Source organism: Chelonia mydas, chromosome 8 (genome assembly GCF_015237465.2).
Source record: "Chelonia mydas isolate rCheMyd1 chromosome 8, rCheMyd1.pri.v2, whole genome shotgun sequence".
Taxonomy (NCBI): Eukaryota; Metazoa; Chordata; order Testudines; family Cheloniidae; genus Chelonia; species Chelonia mydas.
The window spans coordinates 63,003,632-63,027,764 of record NC_057854.1 but is presented as its reverse complement, the minus strand read 5'-3'; the positions used below and the strand labels follow the sequence as shown (position 1 = coordinate 63,027,764).

At 43.6% G+C, this 24,133-nt stretch overlaps 1 protein-coding gene across 3 annotated transcripts in view; it reads right to left on the bottom strand.

Annotated features, from left to right (window-relative positions):
• CRB1 (crumbs cell polarity complex component 1) overlaps window positions 1–24,133 on the bottom strand; it is a 158,830-nt gene that overhangs the window by 6,064 nt on the left and 128,633 nt on the right. Inside the window, exon 12 of one of the 3 annotated variants that reach the window (XM_043521293.1) lies at window positions 1,242–1,601. The exons of the other annotated variants lie outside the window; for them this stretch is intronic. Within the exon in view, the coding sequence (XP_043377228.1) occupies window positions 1,548–1,601 (54 nt within the window). The 3' untranslated portion in view covers window positions 1,242–1,547. Of the gene's footprint in view, window positions 1–1,241; window positions 1,602–24,133 lie in introns of those variants that run through there. 3 annotated transcript variants of the gene reach the window in all.

Genomic DNA, 24,133 nt, shown 5'->3' with positions numbered 1-24,133 from the left:
TGAAATAGGATACTAACTGTTGCTGTGTTTGCAGAATTATGTCGATTCCATTCAGTATTGAGAAAACAATAACAAATAATCCTTATAATACTTCCCTAAAAAGTATGGAACTATGAAATCTAATCAGCCCAGATCTCCTGCATCTAAGAAACAGTTACACTTCCCTGAGCAGTTAACCCAGAGGTATCCTGTTTTCCTGGGTGCTATTGCTGAGGATTTGTAGGATGGTGAAGTGAAGGAAAAATACTGGTTTCATCTAGAGCATGCTAAAGCTAAGGTAAGTCATTTAAATGGCAGCTGCTTGCTGTGGGGTAACATGCACCCAAACCTTCTCTGGCAGTTTGCACTTAACAGACTGTGGAACTCACATGCACAGCAGCAGGAGACAACAGTTGAAACTTAAGGTCATCACCAGCATGGTGATGAGTGCCCACAGCTCCCCTGACGGTGCAAGCAAGGCTAAACACCAACCTTATTCTCAGTAACCAATAATCACTTACATTCCCCAGATTCCAAAGGCTTATGTCTGAACTGTCCACAGGACAGCTCTGGCATGAACCCTCCTCTCGGGTGAAAGGGGAGAATCAAGTCCTTTAACTTTTAAAGGCCTACTAAGATTACCACGCAGGTGATTTTGTTAGTGCACTCTAGATGTACATACTTAGTTCCCAGCTCCCATTGTGTAGAGTGTGGGCAGACTGCTGGATAAGCAGGGCCCAATTGCAAAGCCAAAGTCACATAACACACACCATTCTTTTGTAATCGCTTCTCGCTCTTTGAAGAAAATTTGTAGCAAAGGAATTGCTCCCTTCTGAAAATTAGTAGTGTAGAATGGGGCGAGGTTGCCCCATGAGAACACATTTTGACTGGAAAATATTTTTAAAATGTTTGACTGAATTCTGGCTCTGGGAGTCAGTGGAGTGCTGGGGCGGTGGGCTATAGGGGGTAGTGCCTGAGGAGATGTGTTGGGAGCCATTATGGGCCTCATTCTCCTCTCACATCATTTTATACTACTGTGGCTCCAGTGGCTTCACTGGAATTAATCCTGATTTATGCAAACATGAGTGATCAGAGAACTGGGCCCTATGTCTCCAGGTACGGGGAGGGGGTTGGGGAATGCAGGCCAAAATGGCTCTTGCTGTCTCTGTGCAAAAGGAGCCACATGTGCTGCCATCGTGGTGCTTGCTGTTGCAGAGGGCAAGTAGTGACATGGCCTGAGAATAAATGTCTTTGTTGGGGCATGTGATGTGTCCAGAACACGAGTGGGAGCGTACACTCAGAAAGCACAAATGAATGGATTCTGGCTGCCTCTAGCACAGGGAGTGGTCCCCTTTTATTCCAGCACCTGCATAGGAACAGCCATAATCGGGCAGTTTAACAAGACAGAAACATCACTGGTAGCTTTACAATATGGGGAATTGTAGAGCCTCTGGAACATTCCCTGCACTGCCATTTGCATCACTTTGCTTAGAAGCGTGCAGCTGCTGATGTGCACCACCAGCATTCCTTGATCGGAGTAACCTTGAGTCCTGACGCTATTGGTCAGCTTATCGCTTAATTCCTAGTGAAGCAAATCTGGTCCATGTCTTCATGTTTACTTCCTAGAAATCAAAAACCATTTGCTATAGTAATGAATGACTATTGGTTTGAGTAGCTCTAATCCAGGTCAGAATTACTTTAAAGGGGGTGAGGGCATATATTGATAATTTGACCAGTCAAAGAAAAGCCATAACATTGATTAAAAAGCCCATAGATACACTGATCTTGATTTGCAACCTTCTTATCAGAAAATCATTCTAAGGTTGGTTTCCAACAGGAGCCCCAGTAGTTCAGTAAGAAATCCAGCCACTTGTACACAAACCTACCATAATGTGATGCACTGATAACCTTTGGCTTGGGGCATATGAGGCCTCACTTTATTTATAACAACAGTAAAGTAGCAATAAATTAATATCTTGACTTTGTCCCAATATCTTAACATGGCATTAAATTAGCAACACATGCAGGGCTAAATGAATTTTTCTTTTCCTGTTTAAAATGCTGTGAGTTCTTTACATTCACAAATGAACACTGATTGCTCTGGCTAGAATCACCTAGAATCAACAGCTGCTGTTCCAATATTAAACATCAACCAGCAGAGCCTGAGAGCTGTGCAGACCTGTATGTTGGTTTCTCTATCTAAAAAAATAGACACTATGGACTCAGCTGAATTTAACGGATCCATGTCTACTTGAGCTGTATTTTGCTCAGACTTTTGGAGGTGACAAGCTGTTTCTTTAACTCCCCCATGTAATGACCATTAGTCTAATTCCTTCAACCTATCATTTAAACCTTAATTTTATTTTATGTATTTTATGGTTTAATAATACCTTCAATGTCTTCTCACTGAATGGTATTCTCTGAACCTTTTTTTAAAAGAGTCTCAGAAGTAACTAATCATAATCATCACTGTCAACTCTCCACTGAAGTACAGAACATAGGTTGAATGGTTTAAATGCATTGCATAAGCTGAGTAAATTACTTTCGTGGAACTGTCAGAACTTAGTTGTCTAACAGCCATTTGTGCTGGGGATTTCACAAGTAAATGTCAGGGGACAGCTGGTCGTAGCTATTGTGATCAATTGCTAAACTGGATTGTATTTTTCTAATTTACAGTCAAATAGTCTGGTTTTTCAAGCAAGAAACATCTCATCTGTGACCTCCCGTTATAAAGCGAGCACACGTGCAGATGGTTGAAATCTGTGGATTTAGCTGTCTATTGTAATCTAGCCTAGCAAGGTGAAGAATGAGCCTTGGAAGGTACTGAGAACGTTCATTCTCACTGGAAGAAATTCTGGCCTTATTGTAGTCAATGGCAAAACTAATCTTTACTGCAGTGAGGCCAGGTTACACCTACTGATTTCAAGGGACATTGAGGACTGAGCCCTATAGGAGTCTCATATTAACAGCGAGGCAGGTGTCATCAGCTAAAACATTTACAAATGTTGGCCTCAGTCCTGCCATCTGATCTGCATAGTTAGGATTCCTTATGGGATTTTGCTCACGTGATTCAAACTGCAGGATCAGGGCCATCATCAGTGTTCCTAGAGCTCTTAACAATGGTGCAATATGTAAACCAAAACAAGCCACTCTCTCCAAAATTCCAGTATTTGGTTGCAGCAATAGTCAGTTCAACTAACATTTTATTTGCATTATTAGCCCTTGGAAATCCAGCTTTGCTGAACTCAGTAGCTGACTCTAATGAATGACTTTATAGGAAACGTAACAAAGGACAAATAGATCTCAAGTATATTTTCTGTAACTGCTTGCTATATTAATATCTTGTTTATGCTGTATTCATTGTACAATATTGGTTGGTTAATGGAGGTGGTCTGATGGTGCAGCATTGCGTTCGGTATATTTGGAGATTATTTGGGGTGGTCTGTTTAGGCAGGAGGCAACCTAATAAGAGTGATCTTTTCTAGAGGGGTTCCAATCGCTGTTCCCTCTAAACTGTGTGCGTGTGCGCGTGCACACAGATCCTAAACCCTGCGCATACGGCGAAACACTGCGTGCACAAAAATTTGCCCAGAAGCACAAAAATTTGCACAGAAGAAATTTTTTGCGCACACGGCCTGTCAAAAATGAGAGGGACCACTGGTTCCAATGTGTTATCTATGCTGAGTGCTCTACATTCTGGTTCCCATCATGTACGTGCTTAATTTCAAGCATGTGTGTAGTCCCTTAAGTGCATGGTTAAATGCTTTAGTCAGTACCTCATAGGACTGAGTCTGAAATGCCTTTTCTCCTTCACCATCACTTCTCCATGTCTGGAGCAGAATGCCTCAATTGGCTGCTTCAGGAGAAAAGCCATGATTAAGGAGTGGGCTTTTAGCATACAAACTGATACTGTTTTGCAACAACTGCCAATGCTAATTTTACAAATGTGCTCAAGTTCTCTTCAGGCCCATTCTGTTGGTGCTGCACAGATTGACTATACAGCTTCAGTGTGTTGTTATAAGATGCCTTTTAAAATTCTACTGACAGCCTCTGGTGTAAAACTTAACCATCTGCTGCAATTTAAAAACACAAGAGGGAAAATGCACCCCTCATGTAAACCCCCTGAACTAAATTAAATTAGGCTCAGGACAAATTTGGCCCACAGTTGCTAAATCTCAGACCAGGCAAACAATAAGACACCGTGTTTTAGTAAATGTGTCATTTAGTAAATGTCTCTGTGGACTGACATTTCCTCCCGTTTGGGTAAAGCTTCTAGTTATTACATATCATTATAACTTGGTTTATGGTGGCACAAACAGCACAGTACGTTCGGTGCTGGCCCCTAGTCACTAGTCTCTCTGTAGAAATAATTTACCTTGTGAATGAAGAATATTTGTTCTGACCAATTCCAGTGAAAGATCTGTCCAATGCAGATCCTGCGGACAGCACTGCAATTCCAAGGCATGCTGTGCTCCAAAAGATGTGCGGACACAGTGTTTGTTACTAGCGAGTTCTGACGGAGGAACAAATGCCATTGGTCAATAAAAATAGAAGAATGCTATGGGAAATGTATGACCTCGCTGTGACTAATTTCGGTATGCAGCCAGCATATGTGCATATGATCACAGTGAGCACAAAAAAAAACCTACACAAAGGTAGGGCCCAATGCTGTGATATGCTGAGCATCTCCTGAGAAGCACTGGGCATTCTCATCTTCCATTGAAGCCAGTGGGAGTTGAAGGTGCTCATCATCTTTTGGGCAAGGGCTCACCTACTCACATATGGGCATAATAGGCTTTAAGATTGGGATTTTCAAAAGGGCCCAAGGAAGAGAGGCATCCAACTCCTGTGATTTTCAGTGTGAGTTGGGCACCTACCTCTCACAGGTCCCTTTGAAAGTCTCAGACAAAATGAACATCTTCTCTTTGCCATTTGACGTAAGTGTGAATATTCCGTGTGGCTATTGTACATTGTATTTGCTATTTGCTCACCTCTAACTAGATGCCCCTGCCCCTTCTCCCCACAACAATGTTGGGCCGAGAAGAGTGACAAGATACATATGTGAAGCAAAAGGTTTGCACTTAGCTTCAAGTGAGGCCACCATTAATGGTCACAGAGAGATATTGACAGGGAGTGTTTCCATAACTCCCCCCACATCTCATTATAATCATTACTGATATGGCAGGTTTACACTGTCCACCACTTCATACTGCAGAGTGTTGAGATGTCTGAGGGCTTCCATTATCACAACACATTTTTATGTGGGTGGTGTATTCACACTCTTTCCCCCTTCCCCCCCGCCCCCCACAATATAACAAATGGCTGTACTGTGTACAACAATGCAATTATGAGATAATTCTCTAACCCTACTGGGTCTTAAGACTGGAAACTCCAAAATTTCCAGTACTTGAGCTAAAGGAGATGTCCCTTAAATGATAGTAGTAGTAGATCCTTTATTGTCTCTGAAATTAGATCACTGGAGTTCAACACTAGAATAGTCACTGCAGGGGAACATCATCACATACACAAAGGACCAAATTACACTATTTCGGCACTGGTCCATGTTGATGGTAGTGCTACCAGAGGTCACCAGCTCCCCCTAGAGTTGCCATCCCTCTCCATGGGCTTCTGCAGAGGGAGGTGAGGCCCTGGTCCTACTTCTCCCCACGGTCTCTGTGGTAGAATGCATGACTGGTCCTGATACATATCTCACAAAGTGGGGGAGACTTCTTGAGCCTTTTTCCTCTGAGCATCTACCCAAGTGCTAGTCACAATCTGACCCAAAGCTGGTGCATTGCACTACTTTCCCTAGGATCAGAGTGTACCTGTTTCACATATCTCCACTGTATAATATCCTGATTTCTGTAATAATGATGATTAATAGTTTACAGTAACAGACTGTATTTTGTCCAAGTTTTTCAGTTCTTTGTAATTAAGCCTCACAACTCTGATGGGAAGATTTGTAAAATGGGGAAACTGAGGCACAGAATGACGGTAAGTGATTTGCCCCTGTAACATAGTAAGTCAGTAGCAGTCTGGAATGCCCATGAGTACTTCAACTCAGTGCAAATTTGCTAATCAAAAAAGTATAATAATGCAAACAATATCCAGAGAACCTGTTTCCCCAGTTGGTGCTGACCTTCTGCAAAACAGCCATGTGGTACTACCTAGCATTACCATGATGCTGTCAAGTGATGATTAAGAAAGTAGCTATGTGAATATTTCACACTGTCAGCCTACAAGGTATCAAGTCAATAGCTATTGTTTGTGGGTGCAGCATTTAGATTGCAGCCATCTAGTGCTTCCAACTGTAAATATTAATGGTAAAAGATAGACCTTTATTGGTTACATATTACTTGCCTCACCACATGACACCCCACCGTTATTTTCTGATATGTAGTTAATTATAGTTCTCGTTAACAAGTTTGTGTATATTTTTATCTTGTCAGCAGTTTCCTAATAGAAAGTCAATTAGTGCCCAGATGAGGGAGAACTAACAGCAGCAAATACTAGGTTTGAAGGAAATTTTGAAATAAATGCATATTTGAAAAGGATAAATAAAATACAATATAAAATATATATTCCTGGCCTTTCATATCCTGATTATCATCGGCTGGAACTCCAGCCTTTACACATAGTCCCTTTCTGGATTCAGAGATTTGATTTGCCTCTGGGTATGTTAGGATTTTGGTATACCTCTTTGTTGCTGACAGGAAGGTGTGTGATTTTCTGTCTGACACACAACCTGAACTCCGACCACATAGTCTCCTGTATTAAATACTGGGCATGGCTGATGATCACACATACCACCCATATAAAATGTTATTCTATCTTACCATTACAGACATTGCTGTTATGGTCTGGCGATTGAGTGTGCATTGGATGAAGTTGGGGTACAGGTTGCTATCACTTGGAGATAGAAGTGAATGCTTGATGGAGTATTCCCAGTGTGTTGTAAACAGTGATGTGGGTGGCAAGAAATTCGGGAGACTTCTCCCTTAACTTCCTAGTTCCGTGCTCTAACCTCCCCACCACCTAGAGATAACTGTTGTTGCCCGTTACGAATATTAGAATATATGTTACAATGCAAATGATATAAATTTACTCCTAGTTACTGGAAGGTAATAACAAAATGTTCAATAGTTTCCTTTGTGTGTCTCCAGGGTCCTTAGAGACATATTGAAAATCATAGTAGTTAAAGATGTAAAAAAACTGCTAGGTAATTGAGTCTATTTCCATGTAAAAGCAGAAAATAGTCTGGTCCCTCAGTGGACATGTATCAAGTTTGAATGTGATCCTCATCTTAGCCAAATGGAGTGGAAGCTCCCTGGGGGAGGTGGGGGGGAGGGGGCAAAATAGGCTTTGTTCACTTCGTTCTGTGTCAGATCAAAAGGTATCTTTGCCTACTGAGGTGAACTGGCTCTGAGACACTTTTACATGTTATTTTTGCCTACCCACTTTCAGCTATCACTAATGTCCTCTGTAAAAAAGCAGTGTGGTATTTCTCCCCTCATAAATATCTCACAATCCCCAACAATCATGGTCTATCACCCCACACGGCACTACCTACAAAGGAGGAACATTCCAATTCTCTTGTAAAATATATGTAAGAACAACAAGAGGAATAATTTGTCTTTTCCGCTTCTTAGGTCTTGTCCTTTCTCATGTAAGCTGTCTGGGGCAGAGAATGTCTTTTCCAATATGTTTGTACAGCACCTAGTACAAGGGGGCCCAAACTGCTTGAGGTCTCTAGGTGCTACCACAGTAATTATGGGAATAATGGACCCATATATATTTGTGGTGGAACAAACACCTTGTGTATTATTTTGTCTTTGTCAATGCATCCTACACAACTGAGTGCTCAGGGGATATTGCAGCGCTGCTGCTGTGGCAGCTGGACATCTGAAGCTTTTTGCTTGGGGAAAAAAGTAAAAGCTGAAGCTTCTATTTTGTTTGAATTTCAGGAATGTTGCAGTTATCTGCACATGGACACTACTGTGGGCAAGCTGGCTTCTGCAGGCCCAACTCAGACAAAATTTCCATTGAACTCAAGGGTCAGGGTTAGCTATTTTTAAGGCTAGGACAATCACTCCATCACAAACACTGACCAGCCAAATACTCTTCCTAATGTAAATTCTGTTTAGGAAAACTTACACGTCCTTCTTTTCCTCTCCAACTCAGCACTCCAGTGGGCATATTGCCTGAGTAAAGAGTGCTGAATAGCACCCTCGGGGTCTTGTTTTGAGCTAAAATATTCAGAGACATTGAAATGATCTGTTCCCATCCATCTCAGTATCTGTAATTGCCCCAAACCAATAAAGACCTGTTTCTTTTAAGTCAGAGTGTGTGTGCTTTTGATTTCTCTTTCAATAGAAGCAATGCAGGTGCCACTACCCATCTACATAGACTTGAGATCCGTTTGAAGTCCCTTAATGTTTGTGTGCTAAGAAAGGGAATTAGCCCTGTACAGAAATAAACAAAAGACTTAGTACTGCTACTGTGCAATTTGAGATTAATATGGAATTAAATCAAAATGCTAAAACTTTCCCCAGATTTTGAATGCAAGTTTCACATACTGGTTTTTCTGAAGACCTTGAGGGGCATCCAAAGCATTTGGATAATCAGCGGTTTATATATAGGTGACTGAGTACGCTAGTGACAGACTGTGACAGGTGCCAATAAATTCCATATATTGTAATATATAGTGCCTAACTTAATAAATGCACATATCTATGCTTTATGCAAAGAGAGAAGTTAGAATTTAAAGCCTTAAAATACCACACAAATAAAATTAATTGTAATTTAAACTCTACTGAATCAAAATGTGAGTCAAATTCATTCTCAATTAGAATTCACTGGCATAAAGTCAGCTACTGTGATCAATGAAAATGGTTATTTTAAGAGATTAAAAGGTGCTCAAATTAGGCTGACTAGCATCAGTGAAACAGCTGTGAAAGATGCAGACATTTTAGGTAATGCAGGTTTGGATTAGAGGGGTTTGGTTAAACAGCATTCACCTGTATTAAGTCTGAATAATGCCAAATACACTGGTTACCAAATACTCAATGATTTGCTTATACAATTAAAACAGAACACTTTTAAGATTCACTTCTTCAGTCTCCATCTTTTCCTTATGTGATAGGATTTACCCGATTTTTTGTAAAGATTACTGGTCATTTTTTGCCATGACACCACGTAAAACAAACAAACAAACTAACGTGTCTTTAAAATTAGTTTAAACCAGTTTGAGCCCACATTTTGTTTGCCTGAACTAGTCATTTCCAGAATTCAATATGTTTGGATTCTTTTTAAATTTAACTTTGATTTTCCTGGAGTTGTAATATTTGTTTTTAGGGTAATAACAGCAACACTGTAGTGTTTGTTACCCTTAAATTGCTTATACCTGTATGATCTCAATCTTAACTCCACTTTAGCAGACCTTGTAATCTCAGAATATGCTATCGATTATGAACCACTCCTCCTCATGGTATCTTGGAGAAATGAGAGAGCAAAATTGTACTAATCTTTTCTGATTTGCTCAGCTGATCCCAGTTAGTTTGCAGCTGGACACCTGTTCTGACTTGCTCGCTAGGGGAAATGCTGAATGGCCTGATTAGCTTTAACCAGAGGTTGGATTCCTAAGCAGATTCATCTCCTTCCTAATATGAAGGTGAGAAAGAAACTAGTGAGAGTTGGGAGACCAACAAATTATCTATGCAGACCCCAGCAGAAGGACATTTGAATGATCTGAGAGAGTTTGTTGCTATTATAAATATAGGGGGAAGTTTAAGAACAATAAATGACTTTGTATGAGTTATTTCGAAGTCTTTTTCCTTCTGTCAAATGTGCCTATAGTTCCACTCTTTTATTATCATCCTCTGTTACTGCTGTTCATATTTAAACACCAGTCATGCAACATATAGCATATGAGTGGACTGCTGCAGCTATGTGGAGCCCCAATAAAGCCACTGTGCCTTCATGTTGGTGCAGTACTCCACCTACATATTTTGTGTTGCAAGATTGGTGCTTTAACTTGTAGTTTGTGTTGGAAATAAGGATCATCTTGTTCTTATTTCCCTCACTGTGTGACTTCTGTTTTTATTTATTAGGAGTAGTACGTAAGGGAGAGACAGATCCTTAATAATATTGACATGAACTACTCCTTACTGGCACATCCTATAGAAAGATCTGGGAGGCAACTTTATATCTGAGCACTTTATATAATGTTTGGGTGGCAGTGTGAACAATTCAATTTTGCCTCTAGAAGAACCCCTCCAGTTGCCTTGTCAGGATTGGTTCTGGGTGAGGAGTAAACGGGCATAGTCAGGAAGTTCAGATCCAAACCTTCTCCAAGTTCAGAGCTGTGCAGTTTCAGGGCACCAGTTCAGGCCAATTACAGAGGCTCAAGCCACAAAAGCTTGCATTCAGATTTTAACTTTCCTAAAAGTTTGGGGGGTTGGATGTGAGGTTCCAGTTCAAACCCATCTCCAGCTAAGGGAAGCTGGTTTTAACACTGTAAGAATATAACCTATCACACAGTTACATGAATGGGAGGTACCATGGTTAAAATAGCTCTGTGTCACCTTGGGCAAGTCACTTTATCTTTCTCTGCCTTAGTTCCCAATGAAGCAGAGTGCCAATTAGCTAAGGCATGAGGGAGTGGGGAGAGTTGCCCCCCCCGCCCCCTGCTGCACACTTTGTACTATGTGAGTACCACAGTCTCCAGGCACAGAGCCTGGCTCTGCTCCCTGAAGTCCTCAGAGGCCAAAGCCTTGCAGGCAGCTTGGAGCCCCTGCTCTCCAACCCTCCCAGCCTAGCTCTTGGGACCCGCTTCTCCGACTCATAGATATTAAGGTCAGAAGGGACCATTATGATCATCTAGTCTGACCTCCTGCACAACGCAGGCCACAGAATCTCACTCACCCACTCCTGCAATAAACCTCTCACCTATGTCTGAGCTACTGAAGTCCTCAAAGACTTCAAGGTGCAGAGAATCCTCCAGCAAGTGACCCATGCCCCATGCTACAGAAGAAGGTGAAAATCCCCCAGGGCCTCTTCCAATCTGCCCTGGAGGAAAATTCCTTCCCAACCCCATATATGGCAATCAGCTGAACCCTGAGCATGTGGGCAAGATTCACCAGCCAGATACCCAGGAAAGAATTCTCTGTAGTAACTCAGATCCCACCCTTATCTAACATCCCATCACAGGCCATTGGACCTATTTACCATGAATAGTTAAAGGTCAATTAATTGCCAAAATCATGTTATCCGATCATACCATCTCCTCCAGAAACTTATCGAGTTTAATCTTGAAGCCAGATACTTCTTTTGCCCCCACTGCCCCAACTGTAGCTCTGCTCCAACCACATCCACTGCCACTCCTCACTGCTGACTGGCCCCAGGCATGCAGTCTAATGGATGTGTCTGCATCTGTAATTTTCACTCCATGCACCTGAAGAAGTGAGGCTTTTACCCACGAAAGCTTATGCTCAAATAATTTTTTTAGTCTTTAAGGAGCCACCGGACTCCTTGTTGCTTTTGTGGATACCGACTAACACGGCTACCCCATGATACTTATTTCCCACTCTGTGGACTATAGTGCATGACTGGTCCCAGCTCCTCCAGTGCCAAATTGCAGCACCCCTAGCCCAGTGGTGGGCTGAGAGCCATCTTCTGCTTCAGAGTTTCAGCTTTTCCTAGGAAAAGGACAGTGAGCTCTCACCCTTGGAAGCTGTGAAGGGGACTGGCTGATTATGGATTTTTACATTTTATCCTTCAGAAAAATCCAGGAGCTTCTGAACCCCCGCTGTAAGTTGCCCCCTTCACACCACTGAAATGTGAAATGGTGCCCTTGTGATGGAGGATGGCATAATATTATCTCCATACCTCACAGTGGTGGTTTGAGCATATGCTCAAAATGATTGTGGGGTGCTCAGATACTAACGCTGTGGGCGCCATATATGTACCTAGATAGATGGACATTAGCCAAAGATGGACAAATGATGCACTAACTGAATCAAAATGGAAGATTATCTTGCTAGAGAAACCCCCCCACACATATGCCTGCATCAAAATTGTATTTGGTAGCTACTCTGAAGAGGTTCTGGTTAACATTATCCAGTTATCAAATTGGTATGAAACAACAGGCCAACTGCAGGGGGAATGTTTGAGGAAGAATGTTTCCGGAATGGTGATTTTAATCCAGAACCTCTCTGTTAAATATGAAGTATATTTATAGGAACATTGTCAGTCAATACCAAGTATATACAATTTATCTTTATAACAGAGGGGCCTCATTGTTCCCGAGTGGCATAGTCAAGTTAAAACTATTTATGGATAATGAGGCCGTCCTTATTGATACATTCCCCATGTTCAGTATTGTTCTGACATGTTTGATTTATACAACTCCATTATATTTCAGATTTTCCACTCTTATGGCTCCGGCGCCCCTCAGTATTATTGGGTGCATCTTTGCTTCTGTCATCCTGCCTGGGTGCTACAGGGATCACCACAGATGCTTTCTTTTTGGCAGCTTCAATGAATGTCATATGATATTCTGGCTGTTTCAAGGATCTCCTCTGGGAATTACCTCTCTTCTGGATTCTTCAGATATCTCCTCAGGGGTTGCTAAGGCTGTCTGGGAATATCATACACAAGAGGCCAAACCCTCAAGCTAATATAGCGTGTATAACTCCCAACTGTGTAAATGGCTATAAAATGGGCCAGTTTAGCCAAATGAATTTCCCAATGTGGGAAAAGTATTATGCTTTTTGATACACAAAAGGGAAAAATATATACTTTCAATCTGAATTACTTTTATTTTCAATTAAGGGAAAGAACAAATCAAAAAGAGAACCAAAATAAAATGTTTCCAAGAGAGAGCACTGTGTGAGTCTCCCCTGTAACATGTTGCACCAGCCTACCTCACAAAATGACAGCTGCCCTTGATGATAGATTCCTTAGAAATGTAGCAGTGCAGACCTTGAGAAAGTGAAGCCATAACAGTTATATAGCCATGCTAAGGAGCTCTTCAGCTCCATCCAGCTCCACGGCTGACAGCTCTAGCTCATAGCAGTCAGTTTGCTGTATTTTCCTCAGGCCATGCAATCTAGTCAGTCTCTCCCTGAATGACAGTTAATCAATTGGGAAGGAAACTTCCTGTCACAAGGCCATCAGGACAGCCACTGCTAATGTCATGTCATCTACAAAGGCTTCACTGGCCTCCTTGGTAGTTGTGGCTGGACAGAACAAGGGACTTTGCCTCTCAGGACGGGTATGGATAGGGCAGCTGTGTAAATGCTACAAGGTCAGCTCAGACTGGGGATTTCTTTCCCTTTAGGTTATGCCCCGTTTCTTCTTCAAGTAGATACAGCCATGTAGTCCATGCAGGTGTGCATGCACCCAGAGCCCTGGAGCCGGAGAACTTTGCCTAGCAGTACCCATAGGGGTGTCACTCACATCTCGTGGCCTTAGCACCTCCCCTAGCTGTGTAAGGGTGCCGCCCTGACCCCTGTTAGTTCCTTCTCACTGACTGTGGCTGGAGTCAAAGCTCTGAGTGGCATTCTTTCACCTCACACTTTCTGTCTCAGTTACCGAGATTTTTTTCTTGTATATAGTTGTAATAGTGTCTTAGGTTTAGTTTAGTGTTAGTTAGATTTAGTTAGTGTAATTGGCTGCCCTATGTGATGCCATCATCAGGGTTCAAGCATTGTCTGTCACATTGGGGGACTATCCCTGATAGTGATTCCCCACACGAGGTGCTTGTTGTGCCTCGGCGAGGAACACATCAAGGAGGGGTGCTCTATCTGTAAGTCATTTACAAAGAGGACTCAGGTGGCAAGGGACTTAGGGTTGAACCAGCACCATTTGGAGCAGGCCATGAGACCTACTTTGGCGCCGAGGGCCGCATCTGATCAACGGTTGACTGTGGATCCAGCTACTGAGGCCCCTCCATGTTTGCCTTCCCCCGGTGGAGAAGAAGACATTCACCTTCCTAGGGTACACCGAGGAAGAGGTCCCACAAATCCAACCTGGACCATTCCAGGGCTCAAGCAGACTCTATGTCCTCTTCCAAGAGTAGTGCTGACTGGCACCATGCATCTCCCAGCATGCAGGAGGGAGCTGGTCCATCTAACTGCTCCCTGGTACCATGCTGAGCTCACTGAGAGCCTGTACTGTCACCTCTGGTTCTGGCCATGAGGTATCCACTGAGTCCAGTGCTGACAGCATTGGCACCAGTGCCGACTGTCTCCATGCCGGCCACATATCAAGCGGCATCAGATTGGCTTTGTCTTCCAGTCCTTGGCTTTGTCTTCCAGTCCTGGACTCTCCATTGGTGCAGGAGTCCTCCAGTCCATAGCTTCTTTCTCCTCATCCTCCACTGTGCCCTTGGCACCTTCAGGCCATGTGTCAGAGCCACCCGGGGGGACGGGGGCGGGAAGCACCTCACAGGCTGCAGACAGTGGAGTTGAGGCTGATGCTGGGCCCAGCACCACAGGACTTCTCAATACAGGTGCACCCCTTGGGACAGTCACTGCTTTGGTGGCAGACACCATAGTTAAGCTCAATACCACCATTTGCCTTGGTGCAGAAACGTCTTCTGGTGTTGGGTGGGAGTGTCTCTCACACAGCACCACTGGTGCCAACTCTCCACTCCCATTTCAGAACCAAAATAAGTGGCTGGATTTCAAGAGCTCAGCTTCCATTTAGGCACTTAAGTGAAGGGGCCAGATTTTCAAAATTGCTCAAGATCCAACAGCTACAAAAGCTGGCCTCTGACCTTAAACTGCCATTTATTAAAGGATCATCTAACAATGACTTAATTTGAGAGAGAGAGAGAGAGAGAGAGAGAGAGTGCAAAACCATTTGCCTTTTAAAAAATGGCAGTAAACAGGGTAGCTTAAAGACAGAATTACCTTTGGCCCTAGTCCTGCAGTGAGCTCCATGCAGACCCTTGTGCCACAGTCAGTCCCATTAGCTTCACTGGGGGTCCATCCATACAGAGCTCATTGCAGGATCAGATCCTTAATTTTCAATAAATGAGACAGACATCCCACCTGATGAGATTGCAGCCATCATGACCTAGCTGCAAGTGAATTAAGTTTTCCATTATAAATGCATTCTCCTTACCCCATATCCTATTTTCTTGTTCTTTTCATTAACATTCTGGTGAAAACGTGGACTACAAGCTTTCAGCTTGAAGGTGAAGTTGCTGGTTTTTGTTTGTTTGCTTTTGAATTAAGCCATTTGTGATTTATGGGATTGGTACAGATTTAGGATCTAGTTTCAGACAGCGTTTTGCCCAATTCTCCAGCAAATAAAAAAAATCTGAATTTTTAAAAGTGAAAAATGCAGGTGATTAATGCTGCTGTAGAGGGAGCACTGTGGTTTTTTTTTAATTTCCATAATTGTAAAAATGAACATTTCTGAAAATTAACAACAGATCATAGATACTATGGAACATAGATATCAGAAGCTATTTAGAGCAACAAAAATCCCCCATTCATTTAACTGATTTTAAAAAGCAATGTTAATGCAAGCTTATGATGGTGATGATGTGGTGCTCAGGTAATAGCAGTATACGGAGACTGTAAGAAAATACAATATCGGTGCAGATTTAGAAAGTCAGTGTAAGCCGTAAGAGATTTGGGAAAATTATATTTGAATCCATGATCGTATGATGAAAGAAAAGGCAAAATAATGTTGGTGCTTTTATGGACAAATTATTAGAGTGAGTATTGTAAAAATAATACGTGATATTTACATATATACATTAATTGTCTTTCTAAAGCAACCCCCACCAAAGGGGCTCAGTCTGCAAATGGTAATAAAAATAGATAGAAGAGAAAACAACATTAAACCCTGATGAACTATAAGAGAAAAGGATATAAAATTTAACATATAAACAATGCAAGGCTGCATTACATTAATGTGTTATAAGGTGAGAAATTACTAAAATAAATGCCCGTGTGATGTAAACGTGAGTCTCTAAGGAAAACATTTGAAGGTGAGGAAAGGGAAAACAATGCCACTGCAATGTAAGGGATGTTGTAGAGACAAAATGTATTAGTCTGAATACTAACTCTGTTATGTGAATGCTGTACTTGAACTGATTCCTATATTACAGTGTGTTATGCTATCATATGTCATCTTGACTCCCTTTTCTGCTTATATTTACCATACACATTAAATATTCAACTGCTTCTCACTGATGCATGCAGTAATGCTGGCCTTTTGGAGAGCTTTCCTGTCTTTTATTGCTATGACACATTAGCTAACTTTACTGTCTTTACAGCATAATGTTTATGCACATTAAGATACAGCACATATTAAATATTACATTTCTTGCAATATCCTTTTTACAACTGTGGTTAAATCAAGAGAATACTATGCAACTAATAAAAAATAACAAAGGACATTAAAGGGCTGTTCTGCTTTGAAGAGTGACTATAAAAATGGCATTGTGATATTTCCAATGACTTCCAGAGCAGAACCACTCAGTTTACAAATCTTAAGATGTGTTTTTTCCTACTCCACGCTCAGTCTAGAACAGGAACAAAGCTGGGTTCTTTCTGTCACATGCATCAGCAACAATAAAGATTCTGCAGTGATAATGAGTTAGCAATTATGTTGATGGTGCAAAATCAAGCCCCTCCTCCTCTTCCCCCTATCCCCAAAAGTGGTGATGTCTCTTCAGGGCTAACAAAAGCAGTAAACGCTTATTTCAGTCAGAGTCATTGTTCGTTATTTCACTAACAGCCAGATTGTAATAACTTTACACATGTTTGATAGTACCTTATTCTGATATCAGTAGGACTTAACATTGTGACAAAGTTCCTGCTCTACCTTGGTGGGTCTTGCACTTATTGGCGGATTTGCTCGCCTTGGAGCTTTACGGCAGCCCTCAGCTTGGCCGTTTTTCTGAACCCACAGTCCAGGTCGACTCCTCCTGTGTCTGACCAGGAGTTGGGAGGATTTGGGGGGAACCTGGGCCTGCCCTCTACTCCGGGTTCCAGACCAGAGCCCTGTGGAATGCAGCTGTCTAGAGTGCCTCCTGGAACAGCTGTGCGACAGCTACAACTCCCTGGGCTACTTCCCCATGGCCTCCTCCCAACATCTTCTTTATCCTCACCACAGGACCTTCCTCCTAGTGTCTGATAATGCTTGTACACCTCAGTCCTCCAGCAGTCCGCGGTCTCACTCTCAGCTCCTAGTGCCTCTTGCTCCCAGCTCCTCACACGCACACCACAAACTGAAGTGAGTTCCTTTTTAAAACCCAGGTTCCCTGATTAGCCTGCCTTAATTGATTCTAGCAGCTTCTTGATTGGCTGCAGATGTTCTAATCAGCCTGTCTTAATTGTCTCCAGAAGGTTCCTGATTGTTCTGGAACCTTCCCTGTTACCTTACCAGGGAAAAGGGACCTACTTAGCCTGGGGCTAATATATCTGCCTTCTATTATTCTCCTATAGCCATCTGGCCCGACCCTGTCACAACACAGAGTAAGATACTACAGAGTGTGAGGAAGGGATATCACAGTCTAGGCTTAAATGCTCACAGAAGGATGAAGCCAATTTTACATAATTACTTTTGTAAGCCATAACCACTTGTTAAACATGAAAGGGCCAGTTCTGTATTCCTTGGCTATCCAAAATTCCACTGACCACAATGACAGTTTTGGACTTTCAAATGATAACATTTTTAGCATCCCAGATCCCATAGTGTTAACTTTCTGTCACAGCAGGGATCCTGCTCCCACAAGGCCTAACAGTACAGGAAAGAATTCTAAGAAAACAATTCTATTTTTAAAAGATTTCACCTTTAAATGTTAGTCTTTCCCTCTAGAATGCCATAGCAGGACAGAAGATAAAAGCCACAGATGCAACTATTCTTACTGTGCTGCTAAGACTGCTCTCCCTTCCTCACCAGTATGCATCTTGCAGGCCCACTCCTCCATCATGAGGCCAGCCCCATTCTCAGATTTCCACCTGTGGCTGTGATACCCAAGAGGCCAGGACCAGCCTACTGGCTTTTCAATAACAGCCTGCTAGAGGATGTGGGCTTTGAGTTGTTCTTCCAGAAGTTCTGGCTATCCTGGAGGAGGCAGAGATGACCTTTCCCTCAGTGCAGAGGTAGTGGAACAAGGGGAAGGTAAGTGCCTGGCTCTTCTGCTGCAACTACACCCCAGGGGCCAGCTGGAGTATGTGCGTGGTGACAGAGCAGCTGGTGGGGGAGGTTTTGGAGCTGAAGAGGCACATGATTGCTAATATTGGGAATCCATACTTCTGCGGTGAGTGTCAGGAGAAGTGGGATGAGCTCCAGGCCCTCAATGACCAATGTTTTTGCACATTAAGGTATAGCATATACCTTTATTCAATCTCACATTCAGCTCCTTCAGGAGATGGATTACAGTTCCTACTTCTATGTCCTGAAGAAAACAGGGCTGAGCCCTGCCTTTTGGCAGAGGACAGCATCCCCTCATGGATCTGATGGGGATGCAGCTGCCACGCTCCTCTCCCCAGATCCAGGGGACACCAATGCCTGCAGGGTGGTGTGGGATGAACTTTCTTCCATCAGCGTGGGTGACCAGGACCTATTAGAGCAACTCTCGCTCTGGCCGAAGTCTTGGAAGCCCTTCATCTGATGTCCACCAACAATTCTCCGGGCATCGACCGTCTGACTGTGGAGTTTTACTGTGCATTTTGGGATGTACTCGGGTCACACTTTTCCACCATTTGGGCCAAGTCCTTGGGGAATGAGGTGCTCCCTCTGTTGTGCTGGCATGCTGTGCTACCTAAAAAGGGGGACCTCTGCAAACTCAAGAACTGGCACGCAGTTTTGCTCCTCAGCACAGACTACAAGATAACAGTGAAAGCCATCTTGCTGTGGCTGGGGCCTGTGCTGGCGGACATGATCTACCCTGACCAGGCCTACATTGTCCTGGGCTGGACCATCTTTGATAATCTCTATTTGGTCTGGAACTTATTTCAGCACTGGGGTGGGCAATAATTTTTGCAGGGGGGTTGCTCCATTAATTTTGGTAAGTCATCACGGGTTGCACATTTCTCCTATATTAATGGAGGGAGTGCGGGGTCTGGGACGGAGTTTGGGTGCAGGAGGGAGCTCCGGTCTGGTGCAGAATGTCAGGATGGAGGAGAGGGTAAGGGGTGTGGGCTCAGGGAGGGAGTTTGGTGCAGGAGGGGGCTCTGGGCTGGGGCAGGGGATTGGGATGTAGGAGGGGATGCAGGGTCTGTGAGGGAGTTTGGGTGTGGGAGGGGGTTCTGACCTGGAGAAGAGGGTTGGCGTGCGGGAGGGGGTATGAGGTGCAGGCTCTGGTTGGGCTTACCACAGGCGCCTCCTGTCTAGTGGCACAACAGGACTCAGGCAAGTTGCCTGCATGCCATGGCCCCATGCAGCTCCCGGAAGCTGCTGGCATGTCTCTGCGCACCCCTTAGGGGGAGGGGGGCAGCAGGTCTCTGTGTGCTGCCTGCAAGCACTGCCCCCACAGCTCCCATTGGCCAGAAACCGGCCAATGGGAGCTGTGAGGACAGTGCTAGGGGTAGCATGCGGAGTCGCTTCCCCCCCGCCAGGGGCGCGCAGAGATGTTCCAGTAACAGCTGGCTGCTTCCAGAAGTGGTGTGGGGCCACGGCAGGCAGGCAGCCTGCCTGAGCACCCCACTGTGCTGTGGGACTTTTAGCGGCCCAGACTTGGAGATCGCGAGGGGGTAGAGGAGGCTGGACAGAAATGTTAGTCATGGCAGGCTGGACAGAAATGTTAGGCCAAATCTGGCCCACGGGCCGTATTTTGCCCATCCCTGCTCTAGCATGTAGGGATGGGCTGTCACTTGCCCTCCTATCCCTGGACCAGGAGAAGGCATTTGACAGGGTGGATAATAGGTATCTTATTGGCACTCTGCAGGCATTTGGCTTTGGGCTCCACTTTGCGGGGGCGGGGGGGGGGGTTGGGGTTTTTTTATGCCTCTGCAGAGTGCCTGATCAAGCTCAACTGGGCTCTGACTATGGCCTGGTTCATATTCACAGTCAGGTCCACTTCAGGCCCTTCAGAGACTTATTTACCGTTTAGGTAATCTGGCATGGAATGTGCTCATGTATGCCTTCCTCCACCACCTCCAAGGACTCTGATACAGCTGGCACCTCTTTTATCTTCACCTGACAAGTCTCCCACAAGACCTGTCTGAGCTGCTGATCTTTTTCCAGGACATCCTCAGGATCTGGAAGCTGGTTTCAGTGCCCAGATCCATAGCAACCACCAAGCAGGAGGACCTCCTCATATGACCCATACTACATACTCCTCATCTCCGTTTGCAGGTGGTGGAGTCCCCCTTGATGCACCAGATGTTGGTCCTGGCTGGTACCAGCAGACTTGGAAGGACTGGGGGGACCCTGTGGTGCTCAGCCAGCACAGGGGGCTGTCCACCCCATGTATCCCCTGGCATGTGCTCTAGAAGGTGAGGGCTGCCCTTTTCCTCACACAGCCTGGCCTATGAACACCCCAACCGTAGGCCCGCCCCCCCACCAAAGTTGTGGAACCTTCTCCTCCTGGGGCTGGCCAAGGTGGCCATCCATCATTTCAGGAGGAGGAGCCTGAACAAGGTGGAGGGAATGCTCTGTGGGGCTTATTTTCAGTCCCTTGCCCAATCAATCCTCCAGGCAGAATTCCTCTGATATGAAATTACTCAATGTAGTTAAGTTCAAAGCAGACTGCAAAGAGTTACAAAGGGATCTCACAAAACTGGGGGACTGGGCAACAAAATGGCAGATTAAATTCAATGATGATAAATGCAAATAATGGATATTGGAAAACATAATCCCAACTATACCTACAGAATGATGACGTCTAAATTAGCTGTTATCACAAGACAGAAATCTTGGAGTCATCATGGATAGTTCTCTGAAAACATACGCTCAGTGTGCTGCAGCATTCAAAAAAGCTAACAGAAAGTTAGGAACCATTAGGAAAGGAATAGATCATAAGACAGTAAATATCATAATGCCGTTATATAAATTCATAGTACGCCCACACCTTGAGTACTGTGTGCAGTTCTGGGCACCCCATCTAAAAAAGATATATTAGAAATGGAAAAGGTGCAGAGAATGGAACAGCTTCCATATGAGGAGAGAGTAAACAGATGAACTGTTCAGCCTGGCAAATAGATAACTAAGGGTGGGATATGATATAATGGTGTGGAGAAACTGAATAAGGAAGTGTTATTTATCTCCTCATATCACACAAGAACCGGGGGTCACCCAGTGAAATTAATAGGCAGCAGATTTAAAACAAACAAAAGGAAGTACTCCTTCATACAATACACAGTCAACCTGTGGAACTTGTTGCCAGGGGATGCTGTAAAGGCCAAAACTGGATTAAAAAAGAACTAGATAAATTCATGAGGACAGGCCCATCAATGACTATTAGCCAAGATGGTCAGGGATGCAACCCCATGTTCTTGGTGTCCCTAAGCCTCTGACTGCCAGAGGCTGGGACTGGATGACAGGGAATGGCTCACTTGATGATTGTCCTGTTCTGTTCATTTCCCCTTGAAGCATCTGGCATTGGCCACTGTCGGAAGACAGGATACTGGGCTAGACGGACTATTGGCCTGAACCAATATGGCCATTTTTATGTTCAGTGTCCATTGATTCCCTAGATGTCTTTGAGGAGCAGTGGGTGCTGCTGTGGGTTCTCTGCTTGGTTTCCCCCTCTGGATCCCTGATTTTCAAACTTTGACTTTACTCCTGCTCCTGTTTTTTCATTTGTTGTCTCAAGTATTCATTTGTAGCTTGGGCTAAGTGGTTCCTCCCCATTAATTGAGGGGCTGGGCCTTTAGTTGGGGGTGGGCCTACATCTGCCTATTTCCAATACTACAAATAGTACCAGTAGGCAGGCCCCCAACTTGATACTTTTAACTGCAGGTTCTTCAGCAACACCATTTCCTGTGTGAAATCCAGGGCTGCAGTCCAAAAATGGAAGACTCACCAGCAACCTTCTGAAATCAAAAACACTTAGGACCAGCTTTTCAGTGTTCCTGAGCTCCTGTCGACTTCAAGTGAAATTGTGGTTGCTTCACACATCTGAAAATCAAGCCCCTTGTGCTTTTAACTTTCAGTGTGCTGAACAAGCATGAATTTATCTACAACGTCCTCTGAAATAGGCAGGTGAATATTATTATCCCAGTATTGCCAGCCCCATGCATTCAAAAATCATGAGTTAGGCCATTTGACCATCATGAGATTGGCTTTAAAATCATGACATTTAAAAATATAATCAATTTGGAGCTCTTTTTATTTGCTTTCTGGTTTTTCAACCTTTAGGGTTCACGTTTTTCAAGTTTTTCTTCGTACCCAGGAGGGCTTGAAACTTGTGAAAGTGGAGATTCTAGTGTTGGAGTTGGGGCTTTAGCAACACTGAGGTTCTGAAGATTAAATTGCAAGTGCTGGCATCGCTGGTGTTTTCATTTTACAGATGAGGGAACAGATAGAGCAGTTACGCAACTTCTGCGTGTACACAGCAGGAGCCAGTGTAAGAGCCAGGAATAGAACTCACATAAGTTCTTGGCTTCTGTTTCCATTCCCAGTCTAGTCTACTTAGGTTTGTGTGTTCAAATCGTTGGACCAAAGCAAACTCCCAGAGAACAAAATCCTGAGGGCCAAATCCCTCTGAGAATTATCAGGCTATCTGGAGATGCAAAGACATCTTTTAAGGTTTGGGAAGTTTTCTTTGCCACCCTAAGGGTTAGAAGCTTTTCTTTTTCAGTGGAAGCTGACAAGCTGCAGAATCTTACTGGGGCCACCAGACGAGGTGCTGGCTCAGTCTGAAACCATGTGTGACTGACTGGGCCCATATTTATCAAAGCATTGCATTAAAACTCTCAAAAAAGAAAATACATTGTATCTCCTTCTGCGTTAACAACATGCTATACAGGACCCAGACAGAAAGGTGGGCTGGGAGGGAAGGTTGACAGGTGAGCAAAGAGAAAAGTGAACATTGAGAAGATGATATAGTTGTTACTTTCCTGATGTCCATGCTTTTTAGTCAATATGATAATTACTCATGAATAACTGCATAAATATGAAAATGCAAATAGCTGGCGATTACATTATTCATGAGACATCAGGCATTAATTATTGTAAATAAGTATCATTAGATACATTCATATTACTAACACTTGCAGTTAATGAATATGTTAACTAATCACTAAGGGGCAGATTCCATCACAGTCCCAAGCTTCCACCCTATGGAAGCCAGAGTTTTTGTTGAATCTCGACTCAATATTGAACATGTCAAACATGCTTATTAGTGTATTTTAATGAAATTTAATCTGACGTGTAACCATGCAGCATGTGGCACTTGTCCATTTGCTCAGGAGGGTGAAGTGGTACCAGCTGGAAGAGGTTATGAAAGTAGCAATGGTGTGTGTGAGGGAGGAGGGGAACTCTAGCCATCATAACGCAGAACTTAAACTCTGTGTCATGAATCCAGCCACCACTTCTGCATTACTTGTACATGTACAGTCAGGGTACCTTTTGTGAGTGAATACTGTGCCAAAGGTGCAATCCATGTTGTTGTTCAAGAAAACTTTCCAAAGTACAAACAAAACTGCAAGCTAATTAGGGCAGGGGCCATATTTTCCTTTGTGTGTATGTATTCGGTAGAAGTAGTAATAGGCTTAATCTGCAACAAGGGAGATTTAAGTTAGATATTAGGAAAAATGTTCTATCAGGATAGTTAAGCTCTGGAATAGTCTTCTACAAGATGTTGTGGAATCCCAATCTTTTGAGGTTTTTTAAGATCAGGTTGAACAAACACCTGTCAGGGTTGGTCCTGTCTTAGTGCTGGGGGCTCAAATAGATGAGCTCTCGAGGTTCCTTCTAGTCCTACATTTCTATGATTACATAGCACAATGTGCTCTCAGTCTTAATGGGGCCTTTGGGCACTACGGCAATATAAATTAAAATGACCAGCCAAACCCCACCTTATGCTAAGTTCCTGGAGGTGTATTTCAGATAATATTTTATTGAATACCATGCTGCCAATGCAACTAGCACTACTTTGGGGCTATACTGATTCCATCATGTTGATGGTTTTGTAACATGTTCTTGACGTAGGAATCTTAAATAATTTTTCACTGCAAATACG